We start from the raw sequence: 15,610 nt of genomic DNA on the forward strand, positions 1-15,610 counted from the left end.
TGTAGCTAGCACAGTGGAGCGGGTCTTTACCGTCTTTAGGGATAACTACAATTTTGGCCTCCAGCATCTCTGATGGGAGAGGGTCACCTTGGAGAGTGTTGTTATAAAGGGATTTGAGATGAGGGGCCAACAAATCAGAAAGTTTCTTGTAGTATGCGGACGTGAAGCCGTCAGGGCCTGGGGATTTACCACTTTTTTGTCTCTTGATGGCTTGATGGATCTCGTCTGTCAAGATCTCTTCATTGAGAAGTAAAAGGGCTTGGTGGGATAATTTAGGTAGCCTGTCTTTGGCAAGAAAGTCAGTGATCAGGGCGGAGGGGGTTTTCAGTGTTGGGGAGGAAGCGAGAGCCGGGAGGTTATAAAGAGCAGTGTAAAAGTGTTGAAATGCTGACCTGATATCTGCTGGATCGTGAGTTAACTGGTTATGTGAATCACGGATAGCAATAATATTTCTATGGGTTCTAGCTGTGGCAGCCAAGCTACTATATTTTTGTTGCTCCTGTATTCCTGTGTATTCCTCATGGATCCTGGTATTCAGTTCTTTGCATCTTTTCCTGGTATCCTGTATCAGTTCCCACTGTGCAGATCCTGGTATCCAGGGCTATATGCTTCCAAGCTAATCCTGATATCCTGTATTGGTTTCTATTTAACAGATCCTGGTATCCAGCACTGTATGCTTCTCAGCTAATCCTGAAATCCTGGTATCTTCGAGAATTCTTTGTATCCTGATTTTCCTACTCTGGTCTCCCCTTGCTGGTCAACATCCTCTTCTCCTGCCAATCTCGCCTGGTATCCATCTGGAGAACTGCGATCTGCGTGATGTAAGTAGCGAAGAGCAAACCTCCCTGCGGGGGTCCCTGGCACAAACCTTCGCCACATTAGACTCTCGGGCTCTGTGTTGTGTGGAGCTAAAGTTCCTGTGTGCTTCATGATATAAAGTATATACATTTGACAATCCTTTATTTGGAAGAAATCAACAGCTACATTTTCTTCCACTAATTGCATATATGTATTTGATGAAATAATGTTTTTTCTACTTTTACAATGTAATGCACTTAAAAATGCTACCAAAAGAAAGACTTGTGTCCTTTTTCAACCATACTAACTATGTAACAATTTAAACTTTGTGTGCAGAATAATATAACATTTGTTATGCATGTTAAAAGATAAAAAAAAAAATGAAATTTGAAAATGTTCTGATCGCTGAATAGCAAACTATATCTGGATATGGAAATATCACAAACGTTCCATGTGCATTGGAAAATGTTTCACTGCATGATTATAACATTATATTAAAGTCTAATAAGATAAATGAATGCTTGAATCTTTATATATGTGTATACTGTTAGCAGCTTTAAATATTTTTTTTTTACTAATCTACTGTATGCCCCTATAACCCTATATGCCCTTCCACTCTATTGCCATCTGAAATGTCTTTGGTCTTCAATATATTCACCTCTGCTCTTAGTAGTTGCTCTGCCTGGCTCCTTGTCATGTTTTTTGAATACCATCTGTGGGCAAAAAATAAATAGAAAACATAACTGGCTGAAACAAATAGCTACCCCATTAAATAAATAACTGTCATTTATATAATTACACATAAAACTTCTATATTTAATTTCTGTTCTGAAAGTTAGGCATAGATTACATTCAAAATGTTTTCACTTATAAAAAATACTTAAATAATCTATCAACCAAAGTACATTCTTATCATCTTAGTGGAGTTCCGATGTGAATTGCACACACAAGTCATCTAAATACAGATTAATAAATAATTTCAAATACCACATTAAGCCTAAAATGAATGAGTACTTCTTCACTGTTGTTTGTGTTTATATACACACATGGATCCAAATTTATTTTGCATATCTTTGGAAAAGTCTACATTAAATTAGAATGTCAGGGGCGTGGCCTAGCAGCTAATATAGCCGGACGACTTCGATATCGGCTTCCAACACCGTGAGCTATTTTGGGCGTATAGATGATCTTCAGCCTTCACATACTACCTGTAAATTGCCTGTCCGGAATGTTGCCCCCCTGAGCTGGCAGCTGAGGTTTGTTTTTGCCTGTCTAAATAGTGCCATAGCAGTGTTTATCCGTGGAGCAGGTTTTGGCATGAATCGCGCAACACCGACTTGACCACTACACAGATAGGGCTTACCTGCTTTGCCTGCATATAATCCCCTTTGGCACTGCTACTATACACACGGACTTAAATATCACCAGATCCACATTATTTTCTGCAGGGCAGATATATAGGTGCCACGCTTTAAATCAGGTATCTTACTTGGATGTTTGGCTGAGGCACTGTGCTGCTTTCTTTGTTGAGATTCTGGACACAGTCACTGGTGGTCTTCTAACGTCAGTTGCTAAGGATCAGAAAGCGGAGAGAAGTGCGCTACCTGGTCAGTAAATTAGCCATCTATTGGAACTCTCTCTCTCATAATAGGAATGGTGGTCTCCAAAGCACAGCTTTCTCATAAGCAGTGCACAAACCCACTGTTATACCATACTTACCAACTTTATGGATTTGTCTTCCGGGAGCCTGCCGGGGGAGGTGGGCGTGAGGGGGACGGGGCGCCAAAAATTGCGTCATTTTGGACCCGCCCCCTGTGACATAATGACGCAAATGACACTGGGGCGGGGCCAAATGCCGCGATTCACGGAGAATTGCAGCATTTTTGACCAAATTCTGCCCACTTCACTAGGAAGGGGGCAGAATTCGGGAGATTGCCATACTCTCCCAGGAGTCCGGGAGACTCTCCCAAGATGCGGGAGTCATTTCGGGAGAGTTGGCAAGTATGTGTTATACAGTCCCTTCGTTTGCATGCAATCACAATAGAGTCTAACTACATATCTTGGATTCTGCCTACTGATAACACTGATGCTGTGGCACAAATCACTGGTATTCTATATTTGGAATTTACATAGTCATATGGGCTTTGTTTGATGGAGGGTTAATACAATCACTTATAGCTCTTCCCCAGCTCATATCTACTGTATAACACAATATAGATGATTGTTGCCATCTTGTGGCTGAATTGCAGAATTTACCAGCATTTCTTTTTCATCTTCAATTACAGCTGACCACCCTATAGGGATTATTTTAGTGTCCTATATTTGCTCTTTGCTGCTTATCTAAGGATTATTGTGACAGCCAGCAGCAACATAGGGCATGGTACTATCATCATGGAGTTCAGCATCATGCCTTCCTATGCTGATACAGTTATAATACTAGTAGCAGCAGTAATATTGACACCAAATGGCTGGGCCCAGTGTGGCATTGTATATCTGCTGCCCTAACAACAATCTTTTGAATTAGAGCATTGCAATTATAACTTTTAGTTATGTAAGGGACTGAAGTGGTGTGGTCCCTGTCTCGCAACCACAATCTCATTCAACAATGTAATCTTCAACAGTGCAATCTATAACGATTTAAAAATATTGTTACAAAAACGTCTGAGATTAAGACCCCTTGGCCTGTCTAGTTTGATGCTTCTCAGCCCAAAGGCGCGGAGTCTAATGAGGCAGGTGGTCTTTGCTAGGGACCTCCGCAAGAAGGTATGGATTTTGTGGTCTCTGCCCTGCAGGTCGCGGCCCTCTGGGAGAGTGCTAGATGAAACCAGAAAAGGAGAATGAGAGGATTGGTGACAATACTGGAACAGAGGAGAAAAGCGCTGGTAAATGGGAACGTGACTGGTGGATGTCACTGGAATAGCAAACCAAACAGGACGGGTGATAGTCTGCGGAGAGGTACCACTGGCGAGCAGGTTGTACACTAGCTGGTGATAGTTTGCAAACTGAAAGTATCACTGGAGCAGCGAGCTGAGCACAGAAGTTGAATGTCTGCGGAGAGGTTACCACTGGGTAGCAAGCTGGACGCTAGGAGGTGATAGTCTGCAGATTGAAGGTCTCACTGACCCCAGCTTGGATGTCCTACACACTAGATCCTGCTCCACGTAATGTGGATATTGAAGCACCCTTGTCTTATAATGCAGTAGTCAAAGCAATCCGAGAAACGATGGAACCTTTAATGCAAACACAGGCGCCGAAGTTTACAGAAGCTATCAAAGAACTTACTGAACAAATCTCTACAACAACTAAACAGGTTAATGAGCAATGCATAGGTGAACAAATGCAGCATATTTCCTTTCTGACACAAGTTAGTGCAATGTACAAGGAGCAAAAACAATTGCTTAACAAAACTAAAGATCTAGAAAATAGGTCAAGACACAATAACTTGCGCCTAATTGGCCTACCGGAAACCATCAAAGGACCAGCTCTAATTTAATTTCTTGCAGTTGATCTTCCAGTTGTCCTTAATATTTCAGACAACTTGAAAGGCTTAGAAATAGAACAAGCTCACCATTTAACCTGGACAACAAAACCTCAAATAGTTATTTTCAAGAGCCTAAATAATATCCATAAAGTCAAACTTTGGTCAGCAGCGAAACAATCTGAAAAAATCTCAATGCAGGATAAACAGCTGCTGTTATTCCAAGATTATTCATCTGAGGTTTCCAGGGCACACAAAGAAATGTCTTCTGTCTGTACAAGATTGGTGAAGGCGGGGAGAAAGTTTGCATTGTTATATCCAGCAAAGTTGCGTTTGTTCTTTGGTAAAGAGTTTCGAGATTTCAACAATGTTGATGCGCAAGCATTCCTAGATGAAGAAGAATCTGAGAGATTAGCTTTATCTGAGAACATGTGATTCTTAGTATAGGTTTGGAGATTTAGGGCTAGATTTACTAAGCTGTGGGTTTGAAAAAGTGGGGATGTTGCCTATAGCAACCAATCAGATTCTAGCTGTCATTTGGTAGAAGGTTCTAAATAAATGAAAACTAGAATCTGATTGGTTGCTATAGGCAACATCCCCACTTTTTCAAACCCGCAGCTTAGTAAATCTAGCCCCTAGAAGATGAGTATGCTATTTTCCTGTAATAGCAACAGATGCCTCTTCAGATACATTCTCAGATTCCTTGGTATTTTCACAGATTAATCAGTAGTTAATGTTTTAGAAATAGATATATCTGATTACTCAAATCCTTAGCTCATTAATGGGGCACAGTTCTCCAAATGCTGTAGTGTTGATATAGAAACTTTTACAATTGAAAAAATTATCTGACAGTACACTATATTTTAAGTTCCTCATAACAATGTTATGTATGTTAGATTGTTTACATATATGTGTATCTACAAATGTATTATTTCTAGAAGATGTTTACACTGTTTATAGCCATTATAATCCCTATCATTGCACTATTACAGTGCATCTTTAGAATTGTGGTCATTCAGGGACCATTCATTTCTATATTTACACTCTGTTTGCAAGATATAGATGCTCCATACAAGGAGGATTATGGTAGTTAGGCTACAAGAGAGAAGGGAATTACAAACTTTGTCTTTTCTATACCTCCCAATTCCTAGTTGGCATATATTATGGTATTCATATGCTTTTGTATTCATATTTTGGCCTAGTGTTTAGGTTTGTGGGTGAGGGGAAGGGGTGAACATAATATGAAATGCCTTAGCTTGTTAATTGTATATGTTCCTATTATGTCATTGCTGAAATGCAAGGTACTTTAAAGTTTTGTTTGTGAAACGTATGTGGCATAAATTCCCTGATTAAAAGGAGGAAGATTTTAACCTATATCAACAAGTTAAATTCTGATATTACATACCTCCAAGCAGGGCCGGACTGGGATTAAAAATCAGCCCTGGCATTTAAAGCACACAGGCCCAGCTCTGTTCCAGATTAATAATAATTACAGTACATTTTGCAAAGCTCATTGTTATATGGTGTCCCGTGAGATATTAATGCATTACGTGCAGCTTGACTCTCTGTTTGCAGCATAGGGCGCACCAGTATCAGATAATGGTATGCACAGGACTGGCAAGAGAAATTTGGGGCTGGGGTACAGTGAAATTTTGCCCACCCCCACAGGTGCACAGGAAGAGAGGTATACCGACGCGCAGCGGCGTCGGTGAAGGGGTGTGGTCGCATAATGTTGGGGGCGTGGTCAATATGTGGCGTGGGATAACAAATTGGGGGAGACTCAATTGCTGGTGATGTGATACATGGGTATCGCGCAGCCCACTTTGCTGGCAATTACGGTAGAAATCTCTGCTTATTTTTCCTTGAGAGGAAAAATGAACAGTGATTTTTGCCAAATTTCAGCCGCAAAGTGTCTCGCGGATGTTCACTTTGCAGCTAATTGAATTCCCCCATTATGTATTAAAATGGTGTTACTCTCACCTACCGGCTATTGCAGCTTTCACAACCTGGTACTGGATTCTTGCATAGATTCTGGAATGTTGGGACCTGTTGGAAAATGTATATATGGAAAACCGAGCAATAAGTGAACATCGTACATGACACAGATCACACAGTATAAAATACATACATTATAATAAAATATTACATTTATCACCAGCTACATAACGCCACCCCTCAGACACATCACGCCACGTCCTGCATCACGCTACCCCCTGCCACATCACCCATCACACCACAATACCCCCCCAGACAAATCACACCATGCCACCCCGCAGACAAATCAGGCTACCACTCAGTCACATTATCATGCCACCCCCAAGGCACATTATCATGCCACACAAGACATATTATAACCCCCCGAGACACATTATGACACCCCCCCAGCCTGCTGTACTTACCTATGCAGCTGACATCAGAGTAAAAAAGAACGCCTTGCAGAGTGAGCAGGTAAGCTCTTAGGGGCACATTTATCATTAATCGGCAAAAGTGAGAAATAGTTATCAATCCTTATCGCAAGGATAAGGATTAAACTATTTCTCACACTTATTAATAAGGGAACACAGAAACAGCAGTTCCGAAAAACTGCTGTTTCTGTGATAGAAAAAAATCACACTTACCCCCCTCTTCGGACGCGCTGTCTCGGGATCTCCTCTTCGTTCCTCTTCTTCCTTCAATTGCGCATGTGCAGTGCACATGCGCACAAAGTCCCCACTCTGTCTCTGCAACTATCGATGCAGAGAGAGCGGGCTGAGTGACAGGGAGGGATCATGTGATCCCTCCACACATGCGCTGTCCAGCTCTGCTCTTCAGAGCAGAGCTGACAGCAGTGGATTTCTTCAATTCTAATAATGTACGCCAGCTTCAGCTGGCGTACATTATCAAGACAAGTTCCCGGAATTTTTTTTTTTCCGGGACTTGTTAGATTGCGGCCAGAGCAGTCACCATTCTGTTGAATGGTGACTGCTCGCAAAAACGATCAGGAGTGCAAAGCAGCAGATATCCATGATATCTGCTGCGATGCACCTTTAATAAATTTGCGGAGGGCACATTGGGACTTTAATTCCACGGTAAGTGCACAATAGTGCACTACCATGATTTGTTAAATATGCCCCTTTGTCTCGTGAGATTTGGAGCTCCAGGCCTGCTCTGCAGGCTGCTGGACAGTATATGATGACATACGCTGTCACCACACACTGTCCGTGGACAGCTCCCCCCAGAGTTGGATTAAGGCTTTGGGGGGCCTGAGGCACTAAAGACAGGGGGCACTATGGTCTAAAATTAAGAGCATAGTATCATAATTCACAAAAGAGAGCGTTACTAACTAATACACAATGTAGAAAAAATTTACCGTTCAGTCGCTTATCAAAAATTATTAAAATCAGAATTTTGAGGTTCAGGTTCAGTTAGATGGCATCAATATTATTATTTGTTATCGTAGATTTCTAAGGCACCACAGTGCTCCACAGAGCCATACAGTAGGGAAAATAGTACATTCATAAAACAGGGACATACTAGGTAGACTAAATAAATGAAGACTTGAAAACAAAGGGTATTGAGGACCCTGCTCATTAGAGAGGAACAAGAGGAGCGAGTGTTCAGACTGGAGATTATGACAGTTGTGAGGGTGCATTAGTGTGAATAGTGTTTTCGAGGATAAGGTCAACTCTAAAAAAAAAGATTTCAGAGAGTATCTAAAGATTTGAAGACTGTGGGAAAGCTGGGTTGAGCGTAGTAAGGAATTCCATAAGTGGGGAGCAGCACAAGAGAAGCCTTGTAGGCGGGAGTGAGAGGTGGCATTGGACATGGTTGCACAGGGGAAAAATAGATACTGGGAAATGGTAGAAAAAGGTGAGGAGATACATGTGATATTAGGGGCAAAGAGAGACAGACACATAAAGGGGGCAAAGGAAAGGACAGACACCCACAATGCGAAGACAAAGAGACACAAACACAAAGGGTATAGAGGTGAGGTTAGAGGGTGCACATCGTATGTATACAATAAGGCCGTGCACCGTCTATATATGGCATTGTGCAATCCTTTGGACAGAGGAATGGAGGTTGTCCTGCTGGTGCCACCTATGCGGTCACCCTGACTGTGCCTTGAGCAGCTAGTGTGTTTTACAGAACTGGCAGAGCCCCAGAAACAAAGATATATATATAGCAACCCTGGGTGGTAGTGTAGCTCTAAAACCAACATTTTAAGAATATCACTAACCCCAGCTTACAAACAACCCTGATGGATTATACAGATCATATACAGCTTTACATACTGGAGACCAATAACTTCATAATAATCAATATCAATAACAAGTTAATTCTGACTTATAAAGTAAAGCAAAATAGATATAACTGTATATTTCAATATCTCAATAGTTCAGTGCTAAATAACCATTATAAAAATGAGCTAATCAGTTATTTCTATGCCTTAGTGTTAGCTCATATATAAAAAGAATGCCATTTCCAGATGATTTTTGTGCAGTATATTACAGACCTTTTTTTTTAAGTTACCTTACCTGTTGTATGCTCCAGGCTTCCTCCTTGAGACACTGCAGGCTGTCCTCAGCAGCATATAGTTCCACTCTGCCATGTACTTGGCACTGGAATGTCGGCTCCTTCACTTTTTAAAATTGGTGCCCATTTCCTGGACCGTGCCCCCTGTAGCTCACTCTCTCCCTCCCTCCCTCCCTCCTTTGCGGGTGCACACACGATCGCGGGTGTGCCACCTGCTGGTGAAAAAAAAAGTACTTTTTTTTTTTAAAGCACTGCTTGCCCCGGCCCATTTAGCCATCGGCCCTTCTGGCATTTGCCAGAAGTGCCAGATGGCCAGTCCGGCCCTGCCTCCAAGAAACTCATCTCACAGATTTAGAGCATGAGAAATTAACTATGCTTAAAGAACAGATTATTGCTTATTCTTCTTACTCTTCCAAATCCAGAGGTGTAGCAATTCTAGTGCGTAAGGGCCTCCCTTTTAATATTCATAGAAAACAAGTAGATACAGAAGTGCGCTTTGTTTTCTTAGAGGTATTTATAGTAGGTATTAAAAACCTCCTCTGTAATATCTATGCGCCCACAGCTTACCACAACCCTTTCTATTTTTCAAAATTATAGTTAAATTATATGCTCATCTAGATTCCCAAATAATCCTAGGAGGGAATTTTAACATCAACGTCTATTAGATAGGCAGAGTCATCTCTGGACAGCCCCACCAATAGAAAGTTGGTGTTAAGTATATAGAACAACAATAACTTACAGACAAATGGAGATTACACCATAAAGCTGACCTAGAATTTAGTTATTATTCCCCAATTTATAACACCTTTTCCAGGATAGATTACTTTTTAATCTCTAATTCGTTAACTAACTGCTCCATTGGAACATGGATTGAACCCATTAGCTTATCTGACCATGCTCCTATTTGGTTTCTACTAGAGATGACATCAATTGTGGGCGGTCATAAATAATGGCATCTCCCCTTAGGTTTAACCTTCTTTCAACAGTTTAAAAATATGTTAGTTTCTGCATGAGCTATGTATATGCAGAATAATGCGTATCATGTTTTAGGTCCTATTTTGTATTGGCAGACGGCGAATGCAGTTCTTCGGGGAGATATTATCTCTTATACTAAAAAATTGAGGAAGGACCAAGCTGAAAAGTATCAAAAAACATAAAGGGAACTCATGGTAGCCTTCAAGAAATTGAAACGTACTCCAACTTCCATTGATAAAGCTCATTATAATGAGAATAAGATCCATTTTGATAATGTTGTAATGCAACTAGGAAACAAATATATTAAAAAAGGTAGATTTCAGTTCTATAAATAGGGTATCAAAATAAGTAGATTACTTTCTAACCTATTACAGATTTGTAGGTCTCCCACACTACTTACTGCTCTACGAGATACATCGGCTATTTAAATCATTTTATGAAACACTTTATTTGCAAGAAACACCCATGTAGCGAATAAAGATAATGTTTGGTCCTAAATCTGCTTACCACAGCTCTCTGCTCAACAGATGTCTGTTCTCATTGACCCGATATCTGAAGAAGAAGTAATTGCGGCTATTAAATATCTCAAACCCAACAAATCTCCTGGCCCAGATGGGCTGACAGGAGAATTCTAGAAAAATTTGTTGCCTCGGATTTCTAAGACATTGCAAGGTTTTTATAATGCTACGTGTCATGTGCAAGCTAATTTTTGAGGCATATAAATCTGCAAATATGTGTTTCTGAATTAATTCCCAGAAACAATGTGACCTGGTTCAGATGAATGTGTTTCTTTATGTTAAACTACCCAGAGGGTGCTGGTAGATAAAAGTCTAGATCTATGGTAGCCCATTGTAATATTTATGGCGGATCGCAAACGTGAAAGCCTTTGAAAATATCTCTTTCAGGACAGTGAAATCTAACACCTCTCTGGAAAGCCTCTTACATGCCAACTGCAGAGACATGGTTATATGTGAATGACAAATTCAAGCTGAAAAAGGTCACAGGAAAATATCATATCATTTTCTCCAATATCATACTTACCAGAGACATGTGTGGTATGCAGATGAAGGGGAACTTATGATCTGTTGTGTGGAGGTAAATTCATGTTTGTATGCTATACTGGTGAAAAGTTAGGGCAGGATAAATAAATCCTGACTAGAAAAGGTTTTTGTAAACAGGAGTCATAAAACCCTAACTTGCATTCACAAAGGCCATTTAGTTTTGACATCACAGGAAAGGGAGCTTTGGGCCCTGCAGCTTGGTTTTAAAACTGCACTGTGACTCTAAGAAATTGTTCACTTTTGGGAGTCTATTTGATATTGAAGAGTGTCCCATTTTCCTGCTTCTCCCAGCACCAGAAACATGATTATACGTGAGTTAATTCTGTGTTTTATCCTTTTTAGTTTATAGCAAACAATTGCATTATATTTGTATGCTTTTTAATAACTGTTTTATCTTAAGCATTGTAGATGTATTTTCCATATTAAATTACTGTTAAAAAGTTCAAGTCTCTGTGTTCTTACGAATTCATGCGACAGTTTGGTCAAAACGCTACATAATTGAAAAGAGGAGAACATTGTGGTTTATTTTAACTTTGATTAAAGTAAATTGTGCTAGATTAGTTTAAAAGGAGAACCGAAGGTTTCCTAAATAAGAGTGTCAGCTCTTCATAAAAAACCTTGGTGGTGGCATAGTTGGTACGACAAAGCTAGTGTGTGGCAATGATAGAGAAGGAATTAATCATTTCAGACAGACCGGGTGGTTGTTTTTAGTTAACCTTGTGTCACACACATGTCACACAGGCTCAGGTGAGTGTTGTTCGTGACACTACGGATAACATTCTCCCTCCTCCTTTTAATAATGCGATTATTAAGGTTTTGCCTAAGGCAGGCAGAGATGTAGAATTACTGGGTTCGTATAGACAGATATCACTCCTAAACATCGATTGCAAAATACTGCTGTAATTACTGGCGTAACGTTTGAAAAAAATATTACCTAGTATCATCCAGAAGGACCAAACAGGATTTATATGGGGTAGAAACTCGGTTTCTAACATCCGAAAGATTATAGCTGTAAGGCTTTGACATGGGGAACTGGGATCATCTCTACAAGACCCTCACCAGATTTGGTTTCCCATTGCAACTCATACAAAGCATTCAGACAATATACACCAACCAATTAACACAATTTATAGTTAACGGCCAAATATCTACACCTTTTCCCATACATAGAGGAACCCGCCAGGATTGCCCTCTATCTCCACTCTTGTTTGCAGTAGTCATGGAGCCTTAGCAGTGGCGTTTTGGCAAAATCACCTATTCATAGGAATTGGCATAAGGAAAATGGAGGTAAAACTCTCCCTTTTTGCAGATGATATGTTACTCTTTGTATCTAAGCCATCTGTATCTATTCCGGTAATCAGGCGCGGGCTGGCAAAGTTCAACCCGGGGGGGCGCACAGGCATCGAGTGTCATATGATGCGGCCGCCTGTGCGCTGACGCGGCCACATTGCATGTCTTGTGATGCGGCCGCTTGTAATATTAATGAAATATAGTAATCAATGGGGGGGCGGCCGGCCCAAACAGCTATCAGGCGGAGAGGCCCGGGGGACCGATGCCCCCCTTCCCCCCGGCCCAGCCCGCCCCTGCCAGTTATACATAAGACTATCGATGGTTTCAGTTAATTTACAGGATATAATATAAATATCCAAAAAATGGTGGTGCTTTTACTTGGAAACACTCCAATGATGGAACCGTCACTGTGGTGTCTCAACACCTTCCGAATAGTGAGACCCACACTTAAATATTTAGGGCTTTATAATTGCCGCTTCTCCACAAAATCTATACCAATATAATTTTGCTCCTATTATTAACAAAATACAAGTACAACTGAACAACTGGAAACATTTGAAAGTGTCCTTGGTGGGAAGAGTGGCGATTATCAAAAGCATAACCTTTCCTAAACTCACCTACCTTATGCAAATGTTACTTATTGGTATTAGTAACAAAGATGCCCTCAAATGTACAGCTCTCTTTAGCAAATTTATATGGAATAAAAAAAAAGCCTAGAACAGTGAGACAAAGACTATATTTATCAAAGATAAATTTATTTAACAGAGCTGCAATGTTTAGATACATCTTGGATTGGTTATTGTGTTTGGAGCATTTCACAAATAAAGTTCTGGAAGAGGAGATCTTTTACCCGTATGCCCCGGCTGCGCTTCTCCACCTTTCAAGATCTGAAATTCCACCTACAATATCCCAAAATATTTTATTTAAGGATACATATGCTTCATGGCTGGTAATTAATAAAAAACTTAACAACAACCTGATATTCACTAAATATCTGCCATTGTGGGGCCATCCAAAATTCCCCCTCTCTATCTAATCAGATGTAAACAATCTGGATAAAAAGAGTATTCTCTCAGTGAAAGATGATTTTGACTCAGGAGGAATGATTTATTCTTTCCAACAGTTACAGGAGACACATGCGATTTCTTGTTCCCATTTTACCTCCATCTGCAAGTGCGTCATTATATAGCGAGTAAACAACGAACTATACCAAAAGATCTTTGAATCCTTTTTGGGCTTTTTCCGTATTCACAAATTCAAAATTAAGTATCTATATTCGGATCTAAATAATTTTGTCAAACTATTTGTCGTCTAGGGTTTGGGAGACTTGGAGACAAGGGGGTAAATGTATCAAGCTGAGAGTTTTACGGCAGGTTTGAAAAGTGGAGATGTTGCCTATAGCAACCAATCAGATTCTGGCTATCATTTTGTAGAATGTACTAAATAAATGATAGCTAGAATCTAATTGGCTTTTCAAACCCGCCAGAAATCTCTCAGCTTGATACATTTAACCCAAGATCTCTCTGATTTTCGACCCCCAAACGAGGTATTAGCTTATACAGAGTATACTAGGAAAGTTCTGAGTTCGGCAAAAATTTAAGAAATACACCTGAAGATAATAAATAGAGCATATATTTCACAAGTTCAAAGGAGACATTCGGTAATCTCTGAATCTGGTAAGAAACATGATGCTACCTTGATTCATAACCTTTGGACCTGCCCGAAAATTGTTACATTTGGAATAGAATAGTATCCTTCCTTAATTTCACCTTTCATTTACAATTACAGCTCCATTATGAATCATTACTTTTTGCTTCTTTTAACTGTTGGAAGGAGAGTTTATCAGACTATTCAATTTTACCTTTATTTACAATTATTGTTACACTTGCAAAGAAAGCTATTTTGGGCAAGTGGATCTCGCATGCGTCTCCGACTGTTACGGAAATTAGCTCAGAACTGTTAGATATTCTGTATTTTAATAGGCTCTCTACATTCTTTGATTTGGAAAAGGGTATTAAAAGTTTTAATACTAAATGGGTCATGTATATCGAAACATTAGATAGTAATACACAAACCCAAATTATGAAGCTGTTTAAAGGAACCAAGTGGTTGTAGTGATGTTTGTTCAATTGTAATGTTACAATCTTGATAGCTTAATTTATGCTTATGTATTCCAAGGCCTCTTCTTTCCACTCCCTCTCCCCCACCCTTTTTTTCTCTTTATTCCTTCCATCGATGTGGAAGGTATATAATAACATATATATGAATATATGATATTAGGTCATTTGGAATTTTGGGACTTTAATTCTTCTCTTCCCACTTACTCTTCTTTACCCCTTTCCTATTTCCCCTTCTTTATTTCTTTTGATTTCCCTACCCACTCTCTCACATTCTTAAAACAAAAAAATCACTAAAAACTTTAAATATACATTTCATTGATTATCTGCATGACAATGTATGTTCTTATTGGAATTTTACTATTTTTGTACAATAAACAGATTTAAAAAATAAAATAAAATAATTAGAATGTGATTTACCCCCAAAAATTATGCAATAGCCACATCTGTGTAAATGTGTTAATATCCCTCTCTCTATTATAAATATAGTCTATCATCCTAACATTTATTGATTTCTAATAATTTTTCATTGACTATAAATTAATACATTCACATGTAAACCAATAATGATTGGCATAAACTTCTCCAGGGGATAGTAACCGAGGCATCCTTAACGGACAAGGCATGCCATGGTTCCCTGCTTCTTCTCAGGGGTTTCTGGGCCAAAGGGGTTCTGGGCCAAGGCCCAGGCTGCTGAAAATTGAATTGTGCTCTGCTGGAAACGGAGGATGTGTTGGAGCAGCTGAGGGATGCCTATATCACATGAAAAAATGACAAATGTTATTTTGATTGTATGTCTGACTGGTGGGAATATGTTAAAGGTAAAAATCCTCAGTTTTTTTCAGGCTAAAGGATGATAACAAGCATGTGAAAGGTAGAGGTATGTCAGGAAGCTGCAAAGGCAACTTCAGTAGCTTCAGGACCTCCTACTGTGCAGCTGGAATGAAAGAGATTATCTGGAGGAGACCAAGGGGAGCCTGAAAAGGCACTTTGAGGATAAATCCAGATGCATCTTCTGCCGTTCAAAGGTAGATAATCTGAGAAATATAACGATTTATATTTCAGGAAATTCCACTCTGGCCACACGCCTCTGTCTGAATTTGCGAGATCGGAACGGTATTCCCAAGAAGGGAAAAGAGGGTGTCAAGGGAGTCGTCAGAGACTACTACTGCAAACTCTACTCCCCTAAAATGGCTGACATTGACACGGCTGATAAATTCACTGATGCTATTGATCCAGCACGTAAAGCAGCCACGGACACTCCCCTGGTGCTGGAGGAACTGCTCTCTGCTGCTAGATACATTAGGCCGGGTAGCTCTTTGAGCAATAATGGTATCCCAACGAATCTCTATGTAGCACTGGAGATCTCATTGGCCCGG

The 15,610-nt window shown here is 40.0% G+C and overlaps 1 protein-coding gene across 3 annotated transcripts in view; it reads right to left on the minus strand.

Annotated features, from left to right (window-relative positions):
- The window catches only part of BTK (Bruton tyrosine kinase), a 265,703-nt gene that overhangs the window by 54,566 nt on the left and 195,527 nt on the right, over positions 1 to 15,610 (minus strand). For all 3 annotated transcript variants that reach the window (XM_075184676.1, XM_075184675.1, XM_075184674.1), the window contains one exon: positions 1,457 to 1,511. In XM_075184676.1, the coding sequence (XP_075040777.1) occupies positions 1,457 to 1,511 (55 nt within the window). The remainder of the gene's footprint in view (positions 1 to 1,456; positions 1,512 to 15,610) is intronic.

The sequence above is a fragment of the Mixophyes fleayi genome, chromosome 9, assembly GCF_038048845.1.
Source record: "Mixophyes fleayi isolate aMixFle1 chromosome 9, aMixFle1.hap1, whole genome shotgun sequence".
NCBI classification, from domain to species: domain Eukaryota; kingdom Metazoa; phylum Chordata; class Amphibia; order Anura; family Limnodynastidae; genus Mixophyes; species Mixophyes fleayi.